Source organism: Prunus dulcis, chromosome 7 (assembly GCF_902201215.1).
Source record: "Prunus dulcis chromosome 7, ALMONDv2, whole genome shotgun sequence".
NCBI classification, from domain to species: Eukaryota; Viridiplantae; Streptophyta; class Magnoliopsida; order Rosales; family Rosaceae; genus Prunus; species Prunus dulcis.
In genome coordinates, this window is record NC_047656.1 from 5,366,584 (window position 1) to 5,392,630 (window position 26,047).

The 26,047-nt window shown below is 36.2% G+C and overlaps 3 protein-coding genes across 3 annotated transcripts; 2 read left to right on the forward strand and 1 right to left on the reverse strand.

Moving 5' to 3' along the window:
• The first annotated feature begins 3,488 nt into the window (after positions 1–3,488).
• LOC117635080 (F-box protein At2g26850-like) lies at positions 3,489–7,028 on the forward strand. The gene is made up of 5 exons (XM_034369414.1): positions 3,489–4,316; positions 4,440–4,519; positions 4,633–4,805; positions 5,002–5,076; positions 6,281–7,028. Exons 1-5 carry the CDS (start codon positions 3,642–3,644, stop codon positions 6,466–6,468), a joined length of 1,191 nt encoding a protein of 396 aa, XP_034225305.1. The 5' UTR covers positions 3,489–3,641; the 3' UTR covers positions 6,469–7,028.
• Positions 7,029–11,226: 4,198 nt separating this feature from the next.
• On the forward strand, positions 11,227–20,264 carry LOC117635083 (rhomboid-like protein 20). The gene is made up of 8 exons (XM_034369416.1): positions 11,227–11,412; positions 11,546–11,646; positions 14,290–14,430; positions 16,594–16,660; positions 17,414–17,565; positions 17,680–17,781; positions 18,765–18,887; positions 19,693–20,264. The coding sequence occupies exons 1-8, from the start codon at positions 11,388–11,390 to the stop codon at positions 19,858–19,860; spliced, it is 879 nt and encodes a 292-aa protein (XP_034225307.1). The 5' UTR covers positions 11,227–11,387; the 3' UTR covers positions 19,861–20,264.
• Positions 20,265–20,448: 184 nt separating this feature from the next.
• On the reverse strand, positions 20,449–24,140 carry LOC117635081 (dual specificity protein phosphatase 12-like). Its single transcript, XM_034369415.1, has 6 exons — positions 23,539–24,140; positions 23,319–23,371; positions 22,858–22,922; positions 22,677–22,755; positions 21,587–21,883; positions 20,449–21,092 (listed from the first exon to the last, which is right to left on the reverse strand). Exons 1-6 carry the CDS (start codon positions 23,976–23,978, stop codon positions 20,938–20,940), a joined length of 1,089 nt encoding a protein of 362 aa, XP_034225306.1. The 5' UTR covers positions 23,979–24,140; the 3' UTR covers positions 20,449–20,937.
• Positions 24,141–26,047: the final 1,907 nt, after the last annotated feature.

Consider the following 26,047-nt stretch of genomic DNA (forward strand, 5'->3'; position numbering starts at 1 on the left):
TAGCAAGAAAAAAAAAAATTAACTGAAAGCTAGAAACCAAATAGTTCTCAAAACAATTCCAATTTTGGCGCATGCATCTTGTTCTTGTAGTTTCAATATAGTCGCAACTCACGTTAAAACCAGGATTCATGTCATGCTCGCGTTCAGGCATGGACTGAGTCTATGGCTGGGGTTGGCTGCAACCCACCTCACTTAGGAGGAACCATAGCTTCACAGCCCATGTCTTCTCTATTAGGAAGAAACGTACCACTAGATGAACTGCTAGTTAAGCATAGAGTATAATCAGAGTGGAAAATGATCAAAACTATAAGGACTTCATGGCAATTTGACCTTTTTGGTCTTCCAACTTTGTTAAAATTGTTGGATTTGGAAGGGCATGTCATCGATTGCGATGCTGCACGGAGGCTGAATACTCCAAACTAATCAACATCCCATTGATATTAGTGACGATGGAGGGCTAATATCACTGCGGGAGAATTCTACTAACAACATTCTTTGTCCTGTTCAGCTCCATTGTGATTCTGTGAATAGTTTGGCCAGAGAAACAGAACAAGGAAGAAAAGAGAAGGGTTTAGCATTGTAGTGCTCATTGGTATAATCGCCCTCTCAATTACTAATTTAAACACTCTTTTTTTATTGAACCAACGTGGATGGACAAATTAAAGAAATGAATAGACAAGTATCACTTAAGTTAAACACATGGACAATTTATATGCAACGACGAGCCTAATATGTGAATAACCTAGGTTTGATACGATGATAGAGTTAAAACACCTAAACCAAAACTAATTGGAAATTAAGCACAAAGTCTTTCAAATTACTATGCAAAACTTCCAATCATTATCATTATCAATAGAAAGAATAAAAATATTTTGAAATTGTAGAAGCTCAATCACTGTCATGGTTGTTCTTTTCCATTATGCTTTGCTTTTGTCTCTACAATCAAACAAGCTTTTAGGCTTTTTTACATAATTGGCACAAAACAATCACCAACTACCAAGTGTAAAAGGCATCATATTTTAGCTTTGCTAATGGAAATACATTTTCACTTGAAAGAAAAAAAGAAAGGTGAAGTAGTGGAATTGAGTTCATGTAATAATTGGGTGGTGTTGGACCAACCCCACCCCCCTGAGTTTGATCCAACTTCCACCACACTAGTTGCCCAACTCTTTTTCATAAGACCCCACTTGATCTCAAGATCTTTAACACATTGTTTCTTCCCAGTCCCCTCCCATGCCAACACAATTCTTTTTAGACAATTTATTATTATTATTATTATTATTTACAAAAACAATTTAATATTGCCCCTTTCTCTTTTGGTGGCCCAGCAAAATCTTAATGCTGACACCTTAAGATCATACCATTAGCCCCCTGATTAGCCCCCTGCCTCAATAATGGTGGTTGTTTAAGAGATGGTGCCCTGCTTGAGATGATTTGAGGCTTTTGCTTGCTTGGGCATGTAATGCTATGTGCACCAAAAGATTTGGGGGATAATATCAGAGGGCACTTTATGGCTACACCAAGATTCTATCACATGTAGCCCTAGCCTCAGATACCATCTCATTAGCCCATATCATTAAAGAGCTAATAAGGTGATTTTGGTATCTCCAACATCCAATTTTTTTTTTAGTGCCTCTAGTTCTATTTAATTTAACTTTTCAAATACTATTTGGTGGGGAAATTTTTTTTTTGGTGAGGCTTGTCAAGCGATAATATTGAGTATTAGAAACATTTAATTAGAATATCTGGAATGAGATTTTTTTTTATTCAAAGAATACGGCATATGCTAAGGAAATAAAAATCAATTATTAAGTTTGTACACATGTTATTTTCTAACGTGAATGGTTTGTCACTCTATAGAAAACGGACCACGTCAACAAATTTTGGTACTCAAACCCTCTAAGTCATAAATTTAGGGCATAGTTGTTATTGGTAGATAGCCACCCCTTGATTATATCAGTCCTTACCACGACATACATAAGATGAAGCTACAATTGCAAATAAAATAATATGTCCCATTTTTGGTCTCATTCCTTCTAAGTTGTGGACAAAAAACTAGGAATTATCAGATTGACTGTTTAAAATAAATAAAAGTGATTTTTTTTAATATAAAAAAAAAGTTAGGAATTTGAACATAGATAATATCTCTTAAGTTTGATTAAAATACAAGATATGTTTATATTAATATTATTAATGATATTTAAAAAAATAAAAGTAGAAAAAGGGTGAAGTGTCATTGAATCAAAGCTCATGGCATAAGAAGAAAAAAAACATGGAAGGACATTGGAAACATCAGAGGCAACAAGGCCAAGACATAGAGTACCATGCATGTCTTTTTGTGATCGATTGGTATTCACAAATTTCAATTGAACAATGTCATAAAACGTCACGTCGTCTTTCTTTAATGGGCCATTTTGGCTCCATTTGTGCAAGCAATATTATTGCATGGTTATTGTGGTCCGGAGGTGTTGGAGTTGGGTGGAAGTTAGGCAAGTAATCTGGTTGAGGCTCTAATAATGTTCTCGCCTTGTGACATCTCTTACCAAAAAGTGCCACCAATCCCTATCTAAGTAGAAACCCCCAAGACTCAATTAATGAGATAAGAATTTTATTAAGTTCGGTCATAAACACACGCGTATACGATTCTCATCGTTTATTATTATTTTTATTAAAATCAATCACACACGTTAAAAGAATATGATTTCTCACTGTTGATGAAATACAAACCTCATATATGCGAACGGTAAAAAATGGCCCACACTCAAGATGTATATGGCCAGACAAATAGTGCATGCTCTCATTTTCTTGACATAATAAATATAAACAAAAGGGAGTTGTTATAAAAATTGGATGAAACAAGGAAGACTCACATTCAACTTCAGGTTCATCCACATGTGAATCATCAAAACTTTTGCTACAAACTTGGGTATTTTTCTTCTATATTAGTTTGCCAATTTTAGGGGGCAACCTTTGTGTTAATTCACCTAATTCTGATCTAGTACCACCCATTCACCTACCATTGTTATTATTACAATTTGGCCTTGTGTTAATTCACCTAACTTCAAAAAAAATTGATGACAGGTGGCTCTCTCAATCTTTACTCTTTAATGGGTTCTCCTCCAAAACCCACATGAAGATTGAAGGCTAAGATTATATATTCTTATTTCCCTCTCAAATCCTTTCAATCTTTGAACTGACAGCTGTCCCCCACTCACTTGTCTGTACAATTTGGTTCTCCTCCTGCTGGTGGGTTTTCACTGTGTCTGGATGCCATTTCATTTAATCTTAAAGTGGAATTTTAGCTACCCCAACAGCAACCAGTTGCAGTGTGTAAATTAACTTCTCATAATTAAAAGGGCCACTCCATGAGCCTCCCCATTAATTCTGGCCAACCTACAGCTCATAAACTACATTCTCAACTTCCATTGGTTCCCATAAAAAAGAAAAAAAAAGAAAAAGAAAAAAGTTTCATTGGCTCATCTTTCTTTGTCAAATGAAAAAAGAGACAAATAGTAGGGATCATTTTTACCCCTTGTCTCATCTCCCACATTATATATTTTCCTTGCATTCACCATTGTTTCACTTGCAACTGGTACTTTCTCTTATTTTCATTTTATGCCAATCTCCAGTCAATCAATCAAATGCTTTACCTCCTAATTTCTTGTGTCTCGTTCATCCTTATTTCCAAGTCCTTCACTCACAAGCCAATACAAGCATGGGAGGGTAAGCTAAAATTGAGTTCTTTTTGGTTTTGGGGTGAGTTTTCAAGTTTTCTTGTGTCCTGGTTCCAGAAAAGTAGGCTTGCTATTGAGTTGTTCCAACCCATCATCTGCAAATTGAAAAAGATGATGACTTTTAGTTCAAGAGTAGAGAATGTGGAGGAGAGAGACAGTCTCTCTCTCCTGGATTTGCCTGACTTGACCTTGGAATGCATTCTTGAGAGGCTTTCCCCATCTGGGTTGTGCACTATGGGAGGAGTTTGTACTTCTTTGAGGGAGAGGTGCAGAGATGATCGTTTATGGGAGAGGCACATGATGGAGAAATGGGGTAGACTGATTGGGGCTGCTGCCTATAGAGAATGGCAATTACATGTGGCCTCAAGAAGCAGAGTCAGAAATATCTCTGATCAAACCAAGAAAAAAGGTCCTTTTGAGTCTCTTGTGAGTAAAATTTGGCCTTTTTCATGGATCAGACCAAAATTAGCAAGTTCTGATTGCAAAGTGAGGACTAGTTTACCGGTCGAGTCAGTCATGTCTCTGTATCTTTCTCTTGAAAGTGGCAAGTTCTGGTTCCCAGCTCAGGTCTATAACCGTGAGGTACGGCTGCAATTTGATATTTTGTAGTCAAATTTTTAGTTTGCACAATTTTTTTATTTGATGTTGATTTTTGCTTTTTGTTATTTAACAATTCAATGAAAACCTTATTTTCTTTTCCTGCAGAATGGTAATGTAGGCTTTATGCTGTCTTGTTATGATGCACAAGTGAGCTATGATTCAAGGACAAACACATTTCAAGCAAGGTAGAGTAACAGGGAGAGTAATTGATGTTAAGATATAAGACTGAACTTAGATTCTGGAAAGGTTTACTTTTGGATGGCCCTTTCTTAAATTCAAAGTGGATTCTGTTTTGCAGGTATTCACCTTATGGGAGGAGGGCAACAGAGGATAATATTCCATGGGATAGACTAAGAGCGGCTCCAGTTGATACTCCCTCACATAAGCTTCATGTCTCTGATTGTCTGCATGACTTGAAACCCAGTGATCATATTGAAATCCAGTGGAGAAGAAACAAAGAATTCCCTTATGGTGTGTTCCCAAAATCCCACCTTCAATCCTGGCTCAATTTTATACTAGAGTTTGAATTTTACTGGAACTCGAGTGTTGGATGTTTAATGGTTCACGATGTGTTAAATGTTCATTGTATGCCGATACTGGTTTTCAAAAATTTCCATTAATTTGTAGACAAATATAAAAATAATTTGGATTTTTTTATGTATTTTAGGTTGGTGGTATGGTGTCATTGGTCACTTGGAGTTGTGTGATGGGCATGAGAATCGCTGCCGTTGTCAGTACAGTGGTGAGAAAATCATTTCAGTTTCTGCAATTCTCATGATTTTTCTATATTTCCGTTTCATTACTGGGAAATGCAGACTTTTTTCTCACGTCAATAAGTAAACAACTAAGCATAGAGCATGTGATCACATTAATGCCTCCGTGTATAAATCTAGGGTATTTAGGATAACCTTTCCTCTGAATGGTTTGGAATGCAAGCACTTTCAGCATGGGGTTTCTTTCCATATGTCCTGCACCAGTTTAGACACTTTAAGAAGGTTCACTTTTGCTCCAAATGTTAGAAAAAGTACATGTGAATCATAGCTTTTCACTATGGAATGATTTATTACTCTTTTTAGCTGACTGATGATGTGATGCATCCATCTGTTGTGATGATCATGCACAACCTTTATTTCTATATTTGTAAAATTATGTCATTTTAGCTGCTACCTTGGTGGCTGACATTCCTCTCTTATTCTTTCTATTTTTCCCTTTCTGTGTGCACTTTGAGGAGCAATCCTGTTTTAAAAGCAAGCTGGCATGTTCGTGCCCATGAAATGGTGAACTTAGACTGGATCAAACTCTAAATCTAGACATATAGATGGCCTGAGGCTGAAACTTTCTTCTCTGTTTCTTACAACTGAGGGATTTCCCTTTTTGCTCCTTGAAGTGCAATCCTGCTTTGGAAGCAAGGTTGGATGTTCATGCCCATGAATTAGTGAACTTAGACTGGATCTAACTCTAAATCTAGACATATAGATGACCCGAGGCTGAAACTTCCTTCTCTGTTTCTAACGATTGAGTGATTTTTCTTTCTATTTGCACCTTGAAGTGCAGTCCTGCTTTGGAAGCAAGGTTGGATGTTCATGCCCATGAATTAGTGAACTTAGAGTGGATCAAATTCTAAATCTAGACATATAGATGACTTGTGTGTTTCTCAAGTTTGAGGAACATGAGGCTGAATCGTGACAAAATCTGAAATCATACATGTCTATCTAAAGATTTTCCCTAACAGCTAAGCTTTGTTGAATTCAATTTTCTCATATCATCACAACACCAACTACTTAATATTATGCACATATGCAAACACTAATTTTCATGCATTCTTTGTTTCTACTATTTATTTGTTGCTCTATTTGAAGGAAGTAGTTTTCATAGTATGCTTTTCCCAGACTATTTTTCTGTACTGCTGCTGGTATTTCTGACAAAGATTTACCCTTCCTCAACAGATACAGTAACACTGGAGTTCAGTCAGTACACTCCTGGATCCAGATGGAGACAAGTGACGATAAACAGGAAAGACCATCGAGAAGAAGGCGATGAAGCAGATGGCTTCTATGGAGGAATCCGAAAGCTTTACAATGAGGAGGAAATTGCAAGGTGGAAGCGCCTCTGGCCTACCCAAGTCCTGGAATAAGCCTTCCACTCTTACTAATGACTGCACTGTAAATAATTGAGCCCCCTCCCCCCTTTTTGTTACTCTTTTGCTGTGAATGATGAGCTTATAGTCGTATAGAAGTCATTCTAAGAGGATGAAAATAATACTCCATGATTTTGTTCCCAAAGTAGGAACCTCTAACAGGCATGGTTGTTGAAGCCCACATCGGAAAACAGAAGCCTTGCATCAAAAAAATTTGTGTCTCGTCACCCAATATTTGTTGTCGATCTTGAGTTGGATGCTCTAATTCTTATTAGGCAGTCACATACATGTTGTGTAACTCCCTGCTTTACATGTTTCTCATGGTTCAATGGCTAGTTTTTCTGTGTGTTTAACATGCCTGTAAGGAAATATCATATGTTCTGTTAGTAGAAAGCTTGCTGGTTCTCATTTGGACCATACTCATGCGTTCATGAGCTTCCCACAAATGAAGGGATGACCCAAGAATTTGAAAGAAACTTGTACATGGATAATCTAAAAATGCATATTATATATCTGAATAAATTCGAAATGCATATTCTAGAAGAGTTTATTATTTTGATTTTTGACTTTTAGCTTTCTTGTCGAAGTTGTTTCCTTACACATTACGTTTTGTCCCTCTAAATGAGATGCCTTTATTCAGAGAAATGAAGAAGGGAATAGGAATGACCTGAGGACTTTCTAATTGTCCAGCAATCAACGGCGGACTCAGGAATATTTACAGGGGTAGGCTAATTTTTGTTGTTGTTGTTGGGATCGATTATAAGCCCTATTTTTAAACAAGTATTTATATCAAAAGCAATATTTTCTTCAGATTAATGAAAGGGACATACTTTTTGACTAATTCGGTATATTTCCTTTAGATTAAAAACTATTTTTAGAATTCATTTAAAAAATACTATTTTCAGATAGATATTTGAACAAAGAAACCTACAACAAACAAAGAAAACCTAGAAAAACTAAAATTCAGAGGCTCAGACGAAGAACAATTTGAAGCTCGAGGACTTTGGGTTAGCGGAGTGATTTAGTTAGGGAGAGTCTATATTTCAATATTTCCAAAAAAAGCAACGTCAATAAATTCGAAAAAACAAAATCAGAAAGACATATAAATATTATTTGAGCCCAATCAAAAGCTGAATAAACCAAAGAAGAAAGAGAAAAAAAAAAAAAAATTGTAATTGAAGTATTAAAGTATTTGACTGTAGACACTGGTGGACCCCGTGAATTTTTAGCGGATGTGCAAATTTGAAAGGGTAAAAACTCTTTAGGGATTGAACATCTAAGGCTTTTTTACCTAGATTGACCTTGGGTCCCTTCAAGCATTCATATCATACATAAAAAATTGTTCTATGTAAAAATATTGACTAAGTATGAAAAATGATTTTTCGGAATAATCATTTTCTTAAGATAATTTTTGGCGGCTCTTTATTCCTTACACATCAAATAAAAAAATTTGATTTCATGGGATTGTAGTATGAAGTATATATTGACTTAATGAGCCATCATTTTAGCCTAAATTGTATTTTGCACTAAAACTGATTTTTCATATTTTGATTTTCTAGTATTTTTATTTGAATCCAAATGGGGGGTACTTCCTTATTTACATTGTAAACTTAAGTAAATGGATTGATATAAAAATAAATTTTTTGAAAAAAAAGAACAAAAACATTTACTTTAATCCAAACATGGATCTGCCCTTGCCAGAAATGAAGTTGGAATGATAAACTTCTGCCCCAGATGACAGAAAACTTAAAACCTCTATAATTTCCTCAGCCTGATCAACACAACATTACAGAGAATGAACATTATAGTTTCGTTCTTTCTTTCCAATATAATGAAGGTACTGGGAACATAGCTAGGCAGGTGAAGCTAATATCATTGAATTGATTTCTTGCTATAGGATCATGAGTTACTCCTTGGAAGGGACTGATTTCGGATGAACCTCATTCTAATGTTTTAACACGCTAAGGCATACAGCGAAGTATTTTATGGATTATTTCACCACACGTAAGCCTTGTCGTATTGAGGTATAAAACTTGCATGCATTGAATTATTATAATAAATATATATTATTGTGGAAGCTACAGTCCTGATCTCTTGGACCCCTGTAGTCCAAGAGATTTATGGTCACTCACCGTTGGATGTAAATTCAACGGTTGACTTGAATCGGGTAATAATCATTTATGTCATATTGCATTTATATATATCATTTTGAACCATTGGATTAATATCCAACGATAGGGTGACCACAATCTCTTTGGACTCACAAGGTCCAAAGAGATCGAAAGATCCTATATGTTTAATCTGATTTTATTCACGAGGATGTCAGAATATGAACCGTTGAATATTGAAAAAATGGATTAAAATCCAATATGACTATAAATATTTTGGGTGATTTTGGATCAACCAAATTAGATCGATGATATAAATATATTTGGGATTAAGTCAAAAATGAATATATATATATATATATAATAATATATATATATATAGCCTTGATTTCTTGGAATTATTGGTCTAAGAATTCCCAGGTTTTGTGGTACCTCAATGGATGTAAATTCAACGTTCACTCCCTTGCACTCCCTTTTAAGAAAATTTTTGTGTGAAATTATTGGATTAATATTCAACGGGGTGGGAGACTCCAAGGCTCTTGGACTCACATCGCATCTAAAAAGACATCGGGGCTTCGATCAATCTCTTGGACCCCTGTAGTCCGAGAGATTTATGGTCACTCACCGTTGGATGTAAATTCAACGGTTGACTTGAATCGGGTAATAATCATTTATGTCATATTGCATTTATATATATCAGTCCTGATCTCTTGGACCCCTGTAGTCCAAGAGATTTATGGTCACTCACCGTTGGATGTAAATTCAACGGTTGACTTGAATCGGGTAATAATTATTTATGTCATATTGCATTTATATATATCATTTTGAACCATTGGATTAATATCCAACGGTGGGTGACCACAATCTCTTGGACTCCTGTGGTCCAAGAGATCGGGACTGTTATATATATATATATCATTTTGAACCATTGGATTAATATCCAACGGTGGGTGACCACAATCTCTTGAACTCATGTGGTCCAAGAGATCGGGACTGTATATATATATATATATATATATATATATATATATATATTAAGTCAAATAATGAATCCAATCAATTTGAAAATTATTTGACTAAATTAGGGATCTTTGCCATGATTAGGGATTTGATTAAAATCAAATCCCTAATTAATTCAGTCTCTCCAAATTGGGGGAGAATAATTCATTTCCATGTGTGAAATTATTCTTTTGAAATTCTAGCCTCCAAGGCTCCTATAAATACATGGCTACGGACAAGGTTTGAGTTACATCTGGAACTTAGTAGAGATCCCCTCTCACAAACCCTAGTCGCCACATACACTCTCTCTCTCACACACACACACAAGGCTCCGCCTACCACACACAAGGCTCCGGCTACCACACACAGCTCTAGTCACCCGGTTCTCCTCGAGAGAAATCCCCATACACTTTGTTAGCTACTGTCACCCATCAGGTGTGGTCTTTTCACTCTGTGTTGTTTTACAAGGAGAAAAAGAAGTAAAGAGGAAGAAGCGATCTTGTGACGAATATTCTCTAGGGAGGAAAATCACCCCCACAATTATAACATGATGTAGAAAAATATTCATTGTCATTCATCCATAGGTGCTGCTTCCTCCTTCCCCCTCTTTGGAGTTTTTCTCTAGGACTCACACAAAAAAACCGACTAAGATTTTTCTACGTGAAGACTATTATGATTAATTCTGAGGGCTTCCACAAGCCATGAGACCTAGCAACATGTCTTTGATACCAAACTAAGTAGAATATTAGAGAACTTATTCAGTTAAAATTATAATGCAATTTGATCCTTCTCTAAGCCTAATTCCATTTTAAGATGGTTTGGTTCGGCAGATACAGGCCTAAGCCCAATTCTTTTTCCTTTCATAATTTTTCAAAATTATTATCCCAATTATAACAAAAATGAATAACAACTTACTACTTCTTTTTTCTTTTCATTTTCTAGCATATCAAACCATCCTAAAACTCAATATGCCATAAAACTTCATAGTCACATAATTATGGGCACCTTTATGACTGCCATTACAAATAACAAAGAAAGTGATGATTAACACACAATTCATAATGAGTTTCCCTCCCCTCAACAACATAAAAGGTATTCTCCCAACAATTCACCTCCTACCTATCTCTAATCCTAATCAAGAAAATGTAACATATGTTAACTTGTTATCAGACCCAAAAAAAAAAAAAAATGTTAACAATTGTTAAGATCTTAACTCTGAATATAATTACAATAGGCTTGTAACTCAAGTAGTTAAGAGGATTTACTTATGCACTTAGAGGTCCTAGGTTTAATTCCCCCTCCCTTACTATCACTTGTATATATAAAAAAAACTATGAATCTCGTTTACTTTGTTGGTCAACGAAGTTAATTATTTATAATAAATAGTAAAATGTTTCTAATCCAAAAGAAAAAATATTTGATTACAAAGTGCAATAAAATTTTGGTTATCAAAATTTTTCATTTTATTGTTTATACAATGCAATAATTTAAACTATCATTAATTTATTATAATTTATAAAAAATAAGATTCGAAATTAGGTGCAAAAATAACAACTTATGATTAATCCAGAAAATTCCAGATAAAAACTCCTATGAGTATTTCATAAAAAAGATAGTTATTCAATTTTTGTCAAGCAAAATTTAAAAACAAAAAGGAAATAGAAAACAGGAGGAAAAAGGAAAGAAGAAAGAGAGTTTGGAAAGCAAGACAAAATCAAAACTAAAACCGAACGCCTGAGAAATTACAAGAAGAAGAAGAGATTGTCAACTGCGAAGGTCGTTGTTGCTTCTTCCTGCTTCACTGAGAAGATGAACGGCGGCCCCTCTGGTTTCCGTACGTAGAGTCTCCTCCCCGAATTACCCTCAACCTTCATCTTTATTTCGTTTCATGCCCTTCTTTCTCTGTTTTTCTCTCGATTCTCTTTGTATTGCATGACCCAAATGCTTTGTCGTTTCTTTTGTCACAGACAATGCTCCTGTTACCAGAGCCTTCGTCATTGCTAGCGCTCTCTTCACCGTCTTCTTCGGGTTCCAGGGCCGTTCTAGCAAGCTTGGATTGTCGTATCTGGTGCTTTCTCTTAAATTTTTAGTTAATTCTAATTTTCCATGAATTTGTTATTTTTAATGTTAAATATTGACGAATTACTGTGTTTTAAGATGATTGTGAGTGGGCTTTGTCCCAAATTTACTTTTTTAGTTCTGTTATTGATTGTGCTGTTAAATGTTCTGTTGAATCTTAAGTCTGCTTTTATGGATCATTCTTGCTTTTTCATCAGCATCACGATGAACTGTTGCTTTATTGTATTTTTCAAATGCTAAGGGAGTTAATGTTCTTTTTTATTTTTATTCTTATTTTTGGGTTGAAATACCTGATGGTCAACATCATGGAATTTTTGGCTCATAATGCGTAGTTAAGCCCCAGTTTTTTTTCCCTTGAAGGGGAAGGGGGAATCGGAAATAGATTTTACTCATCTGTAGAGGTACCTTAGAATGGAATTGATTGCATGTGATTTCACCGTTTTGTTAATTGCTATATACTTTATTTTTAGTTTGAGTTTTTCTATTGGGTGGCACCATTATTTTTCTAATCACTGTTAGCCATTCCTTGTCACTTGTCAATTACACTTGGATTTTGGTTATTCACTCTACTGTTTGGAAAACTCAATACGAGGTCGAAAACCTAGAACTACCTTGCCCTGCTATTTCTGGATTTCTTTCAAGTAGGGTTTGAATACTTGGCTTGAATTCTTTTGTGATCCTACGTTACTTCACTATCTCCGTTGAATATACTTTCAAAGTATCACAAAACCAGATTTGTCTAGATGTTTGGTGATGACTTGAATTGGGATTGTGTAGACAACTTTAGTTTTGGTTGAACTCTCCCACCTGGAGATTGAAAATGTTACATTTCAAGGATCCGAGAGCTCATGGAGATCTCCAATGATTACTGCACCTGAACTCTCCTATCATGCAGGTCTTCTTGTATGTTAGAGGAACCTAGGTTGATTAGGGCTGTTACTCGTTGGATTTTATTTCACCTCGACCAGCCTAAAGTTCAGTTGTATAGTAACCAAACTAAAAGTATATAACCCAAAGAAACCTACTAGCGTTTGGTTTTGATTTTGGAATTAAACTTATGTCTATCAAGATGATAATTTTTTTTGGAACTGGTCCAACCAGTATCAAATGGTTCTTTGTTTTATTAATCTTGGTCCAACGAATACCCTCCTAAGAACCTATTTATGGTTCAATTTCTTCAGTATGGTTACTTTTTTAGTGAAATTCCCCAATCAAAATATGAAATGTGATTAATATAGTCGACTATGAATCTTGTGAGAGATATTATTGGGTATTTATCTCATAGAGGTAGGCAAAGGTTTCCAGACCGGCAATGAAGTAAGCCCTAATTGATTTAACTGGGGTTCACCACATGAGTTAATTTGTTTTTTCTTCTTACGTTTAGCTTGAATGGAGGTTATATTTGATCTTGAATATTTTACTATTTCAAGTGGAAGTGTTGGCCTTCAAAGAAGAAGTGAAATGGAGGTTCAGAGGAAATGTCAAATGAGCTAAAAATGAGGATGGAAACACTAAATTTTTTCACAAGATAGCTAGTGGAAGAAGGAAGATAAATTTTATAGAAAGATTGGAAGCAGAAGACTGGAGTAGTAGGTAATAAAGAGGAAATAGAACAGGAAGTTGTAAAATTCCTGAAGCTGATGTACTCTAGCAGTGAAGATTCAGAAAAACATTATTTTATAGTGGTAAGGATAAGTCATTCATTTTTGTTGTTTCAGAAAGCTGGGATTTGCTGAAAAGTGAGATCTTGAAGGTGATGGAGGAATTTTCCAAGAATGGGCTCATTAACGCAGTGACTAATGTAACTTGTATGTGTCTAGTTCCAGAAAAAAAAAAAAAAAAAAAAAAAAACAGATTCCTTGAAAATAAGGGACTTTAGGCCTATAAGCTTAATGAAACGCTTATGTAAGGTGGTGGCAAAAGTTCTGGCAGCATGCTTAAGGGAGGTTATGGGAAGCACGATCTCTCATTCTCAGGGAGCTTTTTCAGAAAGAAAGACAAATTTTTAATGCAGTACTCGTAGCAAATGAGGTCGTAGAGGAGGTGAGGCAGAAATGGGAGGAAGGGTTGGTGTTCAAGATTGATTTTGAAAAGGCTTACGATTATGTGGAGTGGAGGTTTTTGGAAGAAGTATGGGAGCACTGCCATTTTTGCAGTTTTTCCTGACTAATTTGATGACGTTAAGGTGTAGAACAAACTCTAGGGCGCCTTAAACCCCAAACCAACCTTTACTTAATCCCCAAACAGAAGAAAGCACAAATTATTTGATTGGGCATTGGAACACTCCTCATATGCTGCAGTAATGAAACTATGCTATATATATGTTCACAAAATTGTTGACTGTGTTGACTGCATGATCAGATGATCCATGGTGTTCAGCGGTGTCCTGCATATGTGTTGCACAGTTGAAACACACTTATATTTATATGATATAAATTGCAGTTGCGTGACAAGTATGCACAATGCTCATTGGTCAAACTGATTCATTGCATAGTCTATGTGCTCAATGGTATCTGATATCTGTGATGTCTTGCAGATAGAAAGTTCCCTATTTTTGTATTATGTCTTTCTTTTTTAATTAGTGAAACTCTTATATGAATTCTTACCCAATACCTTTTTGTCTTTTTGACAGGATATATTTGGGAAGTTTCGCCTTTGGAAGTTAATTGTGTCAATTTTTGCCTTTTCATCTACACCAGAACTGATGTTTGGGCTGTATCTGCTATATTACTTCAGGGTCTTTGAGAGACAGATAGGTTCCAATAAGTACTCAGTGAGTAACCAAGCTCAAACTCTTCATGACTTCTCCTTTAATGTTTATTTGGAATACCTGGTTCAGATGCTATATCACAAATATCTTGTACCTAAAGATAGGACTAAGCCGGTGACATACTTACTGTCTTGTGAGTCTTGTCATGTTATTGAAAATCTTAAAGAATTTCATCAGTATTGATGAGTTATAAAAGATATGAAGGGTATGCTTGGAATTTTCTGAAGGGGACCAGTTTGCTCTTATTTGGATTACATAATAAATAAAAAGATATAAAGCCTGTCTGGATGCTTGTTAATAAAATACTGTTCTTGTTTGAAAGAGGCATTTTGAACAATTTTTTTTTTATAATTTCCAACAAAATAAAGAAAGCATTTAAGAAACAGAACACCCAAGTGCACTATCAACTTGACCATTATCCGCATCACTGCCCAACAGTGCCTAGTGCATAACCTTCACTGTAATCTGGCTATTCAACAATGAAGGAAAGGAAGTTTCCAAAAATTGAGTTTGTGACTTGACAGTTTATATGTCACTGCAACAGGGATATGGCCTCTATTACACTGGCTGCACTACTTTTTCACCTCTTGGATTCCACTAAAACTATCGAGATCATCATTCAAAATTAATGAGAACACTGCTTCAGTTATTCTTAATTCTGCCTAACATTGTAATATGTAACATTTTGTCTGGGGGGCTGTTGTCACTAGTGCTCATACCAGAACCACTATACTTCTCCTCTCCACCTTACTGCCATTATTACTTCCCCCTTGCTCCTAGTTGCCATCTGTACACCATCACAAAAATGCAGAAAACCTCCAACAATAATTTTGTTGCAACACAGCCACATTCTTCAGCGAACTGCTATAATCTCCACTTCCACATATGCCATGCTACAACGGCAAGTACCAATATCCATGTAGTATCTCCACCTCTGGTGTGCTATCTCTGTGCTTACTGCTCCAGCACAGAGACTACCAATAAGTTTTTGTGGAATACATTGCTTGACTTAGGTTTCTGAGTAAGGTTTGCTATGGTTGTCAAAATGCTTGTATAATCTTAAAAGTTTAAAATGACGAAATCCAATTACTTTAATTGCTACTAAGTAACTTACAATAACTGAATTTCAGGTAGTGGGATTTCTGGTATGATAACGTTGGATGTTTTTATATCCTACAATATTGCTTTCTGGCCCACTAAATTTTTCACCTTTCCAATAGTTTTCCTCAATTTTATTATTATTGTTATATTCTTCTTGCATACATGCCTAGCCAAAAAGGAAAAAAAAAAAAAATAAATAAAAATTCACATTGTATCTTTAGCCACTTAAACTAACTCTACTAGATGCTGTTCTCATCATCTGTGGCTCACATCTGATGTAACAGAACTATAATCGTTAAAAGGGACAATGTCCTAGTATCAAAATTTTCTTTCATACCCTAAGTGGTGATGATTGTGCTAAAAAAAAGATAATGATATTCCTTTTGCTCATTCATGGAGTTGTATTTAGTACCTCTAAGAAATATCATTTACCATTGTTGGTCAGTTATGGGGGTTGGCCTGGATTACTTAGTGTTGCGTGGGGGACCAAAGTAGATAAACATGATAAATTAGTAGGCTGTTTTCAAATTGCAAGGGGTCTGCTCTTCCACCCACCTAGCCCCCACCCCCAACCTATATATATGCAGAGAGCTTCCATTGAAGGATCCCTCAAATAATATTTGAGAGACACCCTTGTAGGGCCCACTCCGCATTGTATTTCACTAATCCAAACTATCTATTTTTTAGATAATCATTCAAAGATCATCTCTACAAAAAAATCACTTGAATCCGATATCATTTGACCACTCAATTGAGTTATTGAAATTTTAGTACTTTCTTGAAGCACTGTGTTATTTGATTTTGTAGGACACAATTGGATGACGAAACGGTTTCTGATTTGTCTAATTTTTTGCAAGGATTATCTCTGAATGTAGACAAAATAGATGGTTTAGATCGTTGAAAAAATTATTTGGGGGATCCCTCAATAGAAGGGAACTGTATATATATGTATAGGACTCGTTCGTTTAGTACTGATGATGTCTTACTTCTGTCGTTCAACAATATAAAATATGAAAAAGAATGTAATAGGTGATTTGTTTTTTTTTCCCCCTCTTATATGTGCAGGTGTTTATTTTGTTCTCTGTGACCGTATCATTACTCTTTGAGATCCTTGCTCTAGCATATCTTAAAGGTGCAGATTGTTTCTTCAGTTCTTTTTTACTCTTCTTAGTTGTAAATTTATGTTTCATTATTGTCTTGCCTTTTGGTTTTTCTTTTCCTATCTCTATGCCGCTTATACCTTGTTTTCTTGCATGAACTGGCCTATTTTGTACTGGACATTACGTTGATCTTCTGGAAAATCTCAAGCCTCTTAGAAGTTAATTATTAGTGAAGATATGATTCTGTCAAGTTCTATTACGAGACCTCTTGCATATATTTGACTAGTTCACCCTTTTCTTGCCCATCACTTTTTCTGATGTTTGTTGAGGTTTGTGGAATCTGTAATCCTCTCTAATGGAAACCCGTCCTCTAATTTGGCCTTGGAGAAAGGTCTTCTGGAGTTGCACTGTGGCCAGTTTGTTGCTTTGCCAAACCTTACCTCCTTATGAAGTTGTTGAATGCCAATTAGGAAAAAAGTAATCTTCTATATTTTACAGCATGATATGATGAATATATAGATGTCTTCCTTTCTAATGCAATAGTTACTGCAACTCTGAATATCATGGCGTCTTGATGTGAGCTGTGGCAGCATCAGTGCTCCTACTGGTGGTTGCTTAGCTGAACTGGTCTTTCTGCCAAGTTTCATTTTTGTAGGGAATTTACAGAAAACTATGTACAGTTCAAGTATTATATTGCAGACTGTTTCGGTGTTTCTTTCTTTTTCTGTTTTTTAATTTGTGTGTTTCACTGATAAAGTTGGAGTCAAATCACTTGTCTTTTGCAGATCCTGCAGTAAACCTGGTGACGTCAGGACCTTATGGTCTTATTTTTGCATCTTTTGTACCCTTTTTCTTTGACATTCCAGTTTCAACACGCTTTCGTGTATTTGGTGTGCGCTTCTCGGATAAGTCTTTCATATATCTAGCTGGTCTACAGGTAAAAAGTGTGCGATAAAGTATACCATCTAACCATCTATGTTGCATGACAAGTACATAGCTGTTCTTTCCTTCCCCCTCTACATTTAATTTAATTTTGGTTTCTCTCTTGCAGCTTATTTTATCATCCTGGAAAAGATCAATCTTACCAGGGGTATTTGGCATCCTTTGTGGTTCCTTATATCATCTAAATGTCTTCCATATCCGCAAAGCAAAGGTTATTTTTCAATCTGATGTCTGAGGTTCACTTAAAAATCCAATCAAAACAAGAAACCATGCATTTGTTTTTTTCTGCATTGTATTTGATGCAGCCAATAGCTTGACATTCTGTTCAAACAGTAAATAATGTTTTCCTCCCCGCTCTGAACCCTCTTAGATAACAGAAGATTATGCATTGGCCATATAAAAGGAAATCTGCCAAGAGGCTAAGGGATGGGGGTATCGCCAGAGGGATAACAAAAACCTAAAAACAGAAGTCTCCATCTAATTTTCTTAATGTGTTCAATTATGAGCTCTTTAGCGCTTTCACATTCTGGGCCACTCCGTTTCCACATTCATTTATGTGCTCTGTCCTGTCCCTAACTTAACTGTCATTTGAGATAAATTCTTGTCCTGAACAAAGGGGGTTTGATAAACCATATTACCAATGCCGCTATTAAAGTTTCGCTTTCTCACTCTGAAATATGGTGGCTTTTTCAGTAACTGGACATACTTTATTTTGGACTTTAATATCAGTTACAGATCACACAGCAGTTTCAGTCAGAATCACTTTCGCTTCAATTCTGAGTAGGGCATTGTATACAATGTAACTAAGTTAAAACCATCTTTTTAGACTTTCCACTCTTTTAAGGAAGAAGGCATTTTTCTGCGTATGTGCTTGTGCTCGTTTCATGTTTGTGTCTCTGTCTGCATGGATACATGTACTTATGGAATTTGATTGAGTCATGCATTCTACTAAGTTACTTTTAGTGGAAAAAAAAGTGCAATATGGTTCGGTCGTGTATTCTGCTGAGTTAATTTTAGTAGGGAAAAGTAGTGTAATTAAGACTGCCTGCTGAATATACTTTTCCCCCCTCTTAATTTCTCACATTTACCAAACTGTTTACTTAAGCATATATGAGTCAATTTAGTTGCAGATTTTGCAATTGAGATTTTTAATTATTGTAATTCATGGCTGTGATGTCTCTTCTCATATTACAGTTCCCAGAAGTCATTGCTTCTTTCTTTTCACGGATTTCTTGGCCATCAACGGGGAGTCCGCCAGCAGCGCCAACTAGAAATATTGTGGGAAGTGCAACACCATTCACAGCTCGGCAAGTAGAGGTAAGAATTCTTTGTTTTCCCTCAATGCTTTGGATCTGCGATTGACTTTAGTACATATAATTTTTCTGAATTGTATATATAAGTTAGATGGACACCTGACTGAGTAATCTCTATTATCTGTGAATGACGGAAGCTTTCTGAACAAAATATTAACTTTATGGGAAGAACATGGTTGTTAAAGGGTCTAGACAATGCAGGACTAAGACTTAGCATATTGAATGCAAGTTTAGTTAAAATACAGATTTGTGTGCACAGATGTGTGTATGTAACATTTATCAAGTTAGGGAAAAATTTGTGGACCCTATATGGAATGTTGGCCAGCAAAAACATGCAGGCAAAATGAGTGTAGTTGGGACATATATGTTTAAGATGGATTGGTGGTAGTAAGAATTAGGGATGAGACAATTTGCCCAGGTGGGTGTGGCACTAACCAAAGAGATGATGGGTCTCATTTGCGATGGTTCCGGTTATGTACAATGAAGAGAGTAATATGCAAGTTCAAAAGAGTAACTTGATCCAGGAAAATAAGAAATAAATAAATAGGTAGGTACTGGTATGATTAATGAGGACGTCATGGAATGAATGGCAGAAAAGAAATAATGTTAAGAGCCTAAAGTAATTAGAAAAAAGTCACATAAAAAAAAAGAAGGGGGGAAAAACAACTTTTGTAAAATTCTTTCGCTTGATATATAGGAGTGTGTATATTTATTCCTGTCGCTTAGGCTTTGGACTTGCACTGTCATATTATGTACTGGTCTGATCTGAAATTTCCATCCACATCATCAATTTCGTTGTTTGGTTTCAGAGAAATTATCCCTCTGCCTTGGCTTCTGCCACAGAGCCAACAGAGGCCTCCATTGCGACTCTGGTTTCTATGGGCTTTGATAGGAATTCTGCCAGACAGGCACTGGTGCAGGCTAGAAATGATGTCAACGTAGCTACAAACATCCTTCTTGAAGCGCAGGCTCACTGATTCCAAAACTATAGTTCTGTGAAGACGAACCTGAATATTTTTGAATTCAGGGATGGAAGATCCATCCATATCTAAGGGTGGCAATACAAATTTGCACATTCAGAGGGCCGGAGATGATGATGTGCTCCCAGAAATCCATTAAGGCATTTGCAGTATCTTAGTCAAGGATTACTATTTTATTTCCTTCTCTCTTTAGTTTCCTTGTAGCTATGGCGTTCGGGATATGTATTTATACTCGATTTATGCAAAAGTAGGAGGCTGTAGAATTGTCCGCATCATTTGGAGTTTGGAAGCGTCCATATTCTCTTTGAAAGAAAACCCGAGATGTACAGCTGCAGTATATTGCATTCGGACTGTTAAATATATGGAGTCCCCTTTTCACTGGGCCGGTCATTCTTGCTTTACGTTCCACTTTCTTTTGCCATCACTTTGTTAACCAAATTCTCTTAGATTCTTAGATGTGCATACCTTTGTAAATCTGGTAAACTATCATTTCCCCACCAAAAAAAAAAAAGAAAAAAAAAGAAAAAGAAAAAGTAACACCCACTAGAAACGATGTAAAGGATACAATTCATATATAACATATGAAAGAGTAATTACTTCCCCAATCTAGGGATTTTGTTCATATTATATGGTTAAAACTCGACTTCTATAACAACTTATCCTGTTGTCATGCAACTGGATAATTGTAACAGGACCTTATACAGTAAATGCGATCTCCATAGTAACTCAGTTTATAATCATAACAATTCATGCCAAAATACCTCCAACACAACATTTTCAGTCACCTAAACTAAGTTCGCATTGGAAGGAGAAAAAACAAAACCCAGGTCCCCGAAATCTCATATATCACAGATCAAGGCAGCATTTTCTCTATAACTGTGGTTGCTCAATTTTGATCTGGGTAGACAGTACGAAAAACTCCATAAACTTAGCATCCTTTTCGTCTATGGTTGCTGATTGTCTTGGAGACTTTATACCTTAAATAGTATTCCGAGACTTTGAAATGATCGTTTAGAGGGGTTCTGGACCCTTTATCCTGATGGGGCCTCAACCCAGGCTTTGCCTTGACAAATATTAGACAGTGCTGACATCCACACGGCTTCTATGAAGCTGGAAGGCGGGGGTGATCCAACTCCCGCAACTGCATTGGATGCCTGACCAATTGAAGTAACCCAATCGAGCTTCACAATGTGCACATGACAACTTGCCCTCCAGTGCTCCTTCTTCAACTGTGAAATGAGAGAACATATGAAGGATTAAATTATTGCGTGTTTCTAAGACAAATCACATTGAACAAAAGATGCCTCCAAAAGAAATAACTTCTACTTCGTTTAAGTTAAGGTATAAGGAAACCAAAATAAGCTTAAGAAAAATAAAGAAAAGGAAAACATCAAGAAATGCCATATAGGTTCAGAAATAGGAATGTGAAAAGGATGTGGATCCTGTCTGAGTGTCAAAATCCATATTTGAAACTTTTTTCATTATTCATAATACCACATACTGGAACAATTGGTCAGTAAGAAAAATCAATTTGCAGTTGACATGTAATCTCAAGTGACTATTTGATCACATAATATCCCAGTTAAACAACTGTTAGCATTTATTATATAACAATAAAATGAAACAACTCAAAGAATCCCTTTTGACAAGAGAGGTCTTCAGCATGATTAGCTATTACTGCTATGGAAAAGGTAAGCCATACAGTTATAAATATGGCAGTTACCTGCTGTCATCCACCTTAGAGGCTCAACAAAAATGGATGAACATTCAGAATCCTCAGACAAGTTGCTACTTTTTCGCTTTCGCCACTCAAACGATTTTTCACCCTCCCCTGGAATGTGATCCACAACATTGTCCTGCAATGCAACAACTCTTCGGCATTTCTTGCAGCGGTAAGCTGGTGTACCAGTTTTTCCTCCATTTTGAGCTGATTCTACTCCAGAGGCAACTTCAATAGGCAACCCAGGATCTGCCCCAAATTTGGAACTGTCTATTTTATCCCCACGATGATAAGATTCTCCTGAAAGAATGGGATAAAATATATCTATTATAGCAGCGAAAACAGAAATTCACATTTGTCACTCAATTTGAAACCTCCAGTGAAATGCGTAGGCATATATTATAATGTCTACTATGCTGAGCCAAATAACTTTTCACATAGTAATATACATCAAGAACATTGCCATGCAATTGCTACACCTTCCACAATTGTCACTGCTGTTCTGGTAAGCATTTCTTTTTCTCTTCTCCTAAAATGTTATGTACGGTAGAGGAGAACGGCACACAATTTAAAAATTAAAAGATTCAGAGGTATGGTTCATGGATACAGTAGCACCATTGTAGCAGTTTTTTGTGTTAGTTTCCCGAAGCAATTTGACAGGTGAGATTATTTTTATTTTAAGGTCTACAATTCAACTCAATTAGGATTTTCTGGAGATTCTAACATTAATAAATAGAGTGAACTAAATTGAGACAATCTTGTTTCTGGAGTTCTAAACCTTTGGCATTTTTGAGTTCAATCTAGAACCTTGGAAGCTTCTCTTAGGGGTTTCTCATAACCCAGCAGTGTCTCCATGCTCAATCCGAAAGAATTCCAACCCTCACACTTGTCAAAAAAACATTCTAGTTCGATGATATACAACCAATTTGGTAAGACAATGTTCCTTAATGCCTTCCTATCAATGAACTTTTCATACAGTATTCTATTACCAAAACTTGGAAAACTAAAATATGAAAGCATGAATGCAAGATGTACAATCAATAACCCTAAATTTAGAGGGAGGGGAAGATGTAGAAGAAAAAATAAATTGTACCCAATACTTTCAGGCGAAAAGACTTATATATGGGGCTGGCATGATCAACCTTGAAGCCCATTTCCTCGTACATTTTGAGCTGCAACACCATAAAAGTAAAGAGTTAAATTCACTATGGGCTGCATTAGCAGAAATTAATGTTATCTTGTACAAGATGTGATATAAGAGCGCATTGCATCACCTGATCTAGAAAACCATCATTGGGGCAAACAAACTCACAGCTTTGCCTCAGGGATCCTAGTGCATCTGGAGGATTGCATAAGAGGAAGAAAAAGACTAAAGCAGTTAAGCATTTGTAACCCACTATTCTTTTTTCTTTTTTTTTCAATTCAATTGCTCATATATTTTGAAGGGTGATGATTTTGGCACTCCAACATTTCCCACATTCCTCTACTCTCTCACACAAGAGGACTACATGAGGGTTCCAAAATCAGCCTAAAAAAAGCTGATGCACTCCTTTTGTGTGAGAGAGTAGAGGAGTGTGGGAGCTGACATTTGGAGTGTCAAAATCATCTCCCATTTTTAAAGTCATACAAGCTTGTGAAAATAATTTTTGTCTAAACTGAAGAAGAAAGAAAAGCAGCAACGTGACTTTATATACGAACACTCGCGATACTTAAAACAAGCAATGATTTTTCACACCTTCTTGTGATAAATGTTCTGTTCTCATCAGATATGCTGTAATGATAGCTGCACTGCAACAAACACATGCAAACAAACAAGGGTGTAAACCCTTTAAACTTGACAATTCAGAAAACTGGAAAAGCTTTCAGAATGTAAGCTCCGTATACTTTCGACATTATTAGTAGACTCTTGTTATTCTAAAAACTGAAAATTATAAAACTGAGAGAACAATATGTACCTTCTGGAAACACCAGCAAAGCAATGCACCAAAACAGACCCCTCTTTTCTACTCTTATCAATAAAATCCAAACAGACATCCAAATAATCCAATAAGTTCTCATTCTCCATATCTCTCAGCGGAACCCCCATCCTCACCAGCTTCAAATCCTTGCCTGCATATTCCAATAAGTACAAAAGCTTATCCGAGAGCAAACAACTTTTCGACCCATCACCAGAATCGTCCACAGAAGCCGACCCACCAACAGACCCGCCAGTATACACCTTCTTGATTTCCTTAGTGGGAATTGTAAGACCCTTCTTCCATTCGGAGAAAAACGAGATTGATGCAGAACTCAGAACTGAGAGAATGTGTGTGATCTCTGTGCTGCCATTTTGGAGAACCTCTGCTGCATCGCCGATGTTGCCGATGAATAGATTCTCACGAACAAGATACGGCATGACCACTGAAAAAGATTTGATTTTTTCCTAAAACCAAGATTATCAAAGCAAGAAATCCTTGTTCTCCCCCTTTATTTAGGTCGGCTAGTGTGTGAGAGAGAGAGAGAGAGAGAGATAGAGAGAGGGAAGGGGATGATGAGTCTTAGGTTTTTATTTTTTTATTTTTTCCTGAATAGATCAAAGGTATATTCTGAAAAATGAAAAAATTATCCTGATAGGTGAAGGCCCTTCACTGAAGGGAACGATGTGTATTGGGTTGTTTTCTTTTTAATTTAAAATACTTTTTAATACTTCAAAAGTATTTTTTTTTTCCTCAAAATTGAAAAAATTATCCTATAAACGTGAGCATGTGCAAATCATGTGACATTCCTTTTAAAGAACCAGAAATTGATTAGCCTCATCCTAAATTAGGAATGGGTACAATTTCGGGTCAATCAAACTAAACCGCCTAATTCAATCATAGTAGGTTGAGTTGGTCTAAAAATGAGCAGGTCATAAGTTAAAAAAAAATTATAAAGCACTATGTATGAGTTGGAACCAAAATTTAAAGTAAATTTTATTTTGAGTTAATCTGATTGAACTACCCAGCCTGATCATTGTGGGTTGAATTGATCTAAATATGACCAAGTCTTAAGTTTAAAAAATCATAAATCGTTATGTATGGGTTGAAACCAAAATTTAAAAGTATGCTTAATTTTGAGTTAACCTGACCAACCGCCAAACCCTATTACAAAAAATTTGAGTTGAGTTGAGTTGACCTAATAATGAACGGATTTTGAGTTCAATAATTCATAAAAAAACTATATATCGGGTTGGGACTAAAACTGACCCAACACTATCCATGTCCACCTAGGGCTCGTCAATGGGGTAGGTCGGGCTAGCCCGACCCAAATTTAATGGGCTTGGGTCAGGTCGGGCCGGGCTTTAAAGAGGAGAGAGAAAATATGGGGCCGAGCAGGGTTTTTTTAGAAAATTCAAAGCTCAAGCCCGCCCCATGAGCTGGGCTTGAGAAAGCCCATCGGGCAGGACCGAGCAAACCCAAGGGCCGGGCAGGCCTAAGCCCAACGGGCCGGGCCTAAACAGGCCCTACTTCATTAAAAAAAAAAAAATCATAAACTTAATCATAAGGGCATTTTAGTCCAAATTTGAGATTAAACTCACTTAATTCCAATATTTTCACATCAAACCAAATTCATAAAACACCCAATAAAGTCACAACTTATAAGATTTTCCACAAAAATAATAAAATCAAGTATTATTTTTTAGGTTATTACATAATTAGATCGTAATACATTTTAAGAAATAATTTTTAAAAATAATAAGTATCAAAAAAAATATTTTTTTAAAGGATGGTATGAATAAGTATGCAAATATTTGGTGATGTATTCAAGAAAAGCATGATTATATTTAGTGATACGATTGTGCTTCATGATATGATTATATTTGATGATGTGATATGTTGTTCATCTTATTTATATATATATATAATTGTTGAATTAATAATTGACAAAATTCATGTGCTAATCATCCAATTATAAATTAGGAATGAGTAAAGAAAAGTAAATGAAATGAAACAAATTATATATGTGATTTAAGTGATATAATCATAAACCTAAACTCTTATTTATACATAATTATATATGTATGCGGGCCTAACGGGTCGGGCTTTTGTGGGCCGGCCGGGCCGGGATTTCTGGGCTTAATCAGGCCGAGCCTATGGGCCGGGCCGAGCTGCAGACACCCGAGCCCAAGCCTAGCCCGGTCCAAGGCCGGCCGGGCCATCTCAAAGCCCATAACAAGCTGGGCCGGGCTTTTTTTCGATGGGCCGGACGGCCTCCCATCGGCCCATGAACCCGCGGGCCAAATGATGAGGCCTATGTCCACCCCTACCCTAAATCCTTTTAACCCCCCATAGAAATTTGGAACAATTAGCCAAAGTCTTTGCTGAGTCATCATTTGTTTGGGCCACCAAGGCCTTTGTCAATCGAATTGGAAAAAATTATTAGAAACCAACAAAAATAGACATGCTCTGCCTCTGTCTTTGTAGATAGGCAAAACTTAGTGGGCTT

Excerpts from the sequence above, each read along its gene's own strand:
- LOC117635080 (XM_034369414.1), top strand. The coding sequence starts at position 3,642 with ATGCTTTACCTCCTAATTTCTTGTGTCTCGTTCATCCTTATTTCCAAG. Across the intron at positions 4,806-5,001 it reads AAACAAAGAATTCCCTTATG|GTTGGTGGTATGGTGTCATT; the intron begins GTGTGTTCCCAA and ends TATGTATTTTAG. Across the intron at positions 5,077-6,280 it reads CTGCCGTTGTCAGTACAGTG|ATACAGTAACACTGGAGTTC; the intron begins GTGAGAAAATCA and ends CTTCCTCAACAG.
- LOC117635081 (XM_034369415.1), bottom strand. The coding sequence starts at position 23,978 with ATGCCGTATCTTGTTCGTGAGAATCTATTCATCGGCAACATCGGCGAT. Across the intron at positions 23,372-23,538 it reads TTTGCTGGTGTTTCCAGAAG|TGCAGCTATCATTACAGCAT; the intron begins GTACATATTGTT and ends TGTTTGTTGCAG. Across the intron at positions 22,756-22,857 it reads ATGATGGTTTTCTAGATCAG|CTCAAAATGTACGAGGAAAT; the intron begins GTGATGCAATGC and ends ATGGTGTTGCAG.
- LOC117635083 (XM_034369416.1), top strand. The coding sequence starts at position 11,388 with ATGAACGGCGGCCCCTCTGGTTTCC. Across the intron at positions 11,647-14,289 it reads AGCTTGGATTGTCGTATCTG|GATATATTTGGGAAGTTTCG; the intron begins GTGCTTTCTCTT and ends TCTTTTTGACAG. Across the intron at positions 18,888-19,692 it reads TCACAGCTCGGCAAGTAGAG|AGAAATTATCCCTCTGCCTT; the intron begins GTAAGAATTCTT and ends GTTTGGTTTCAG.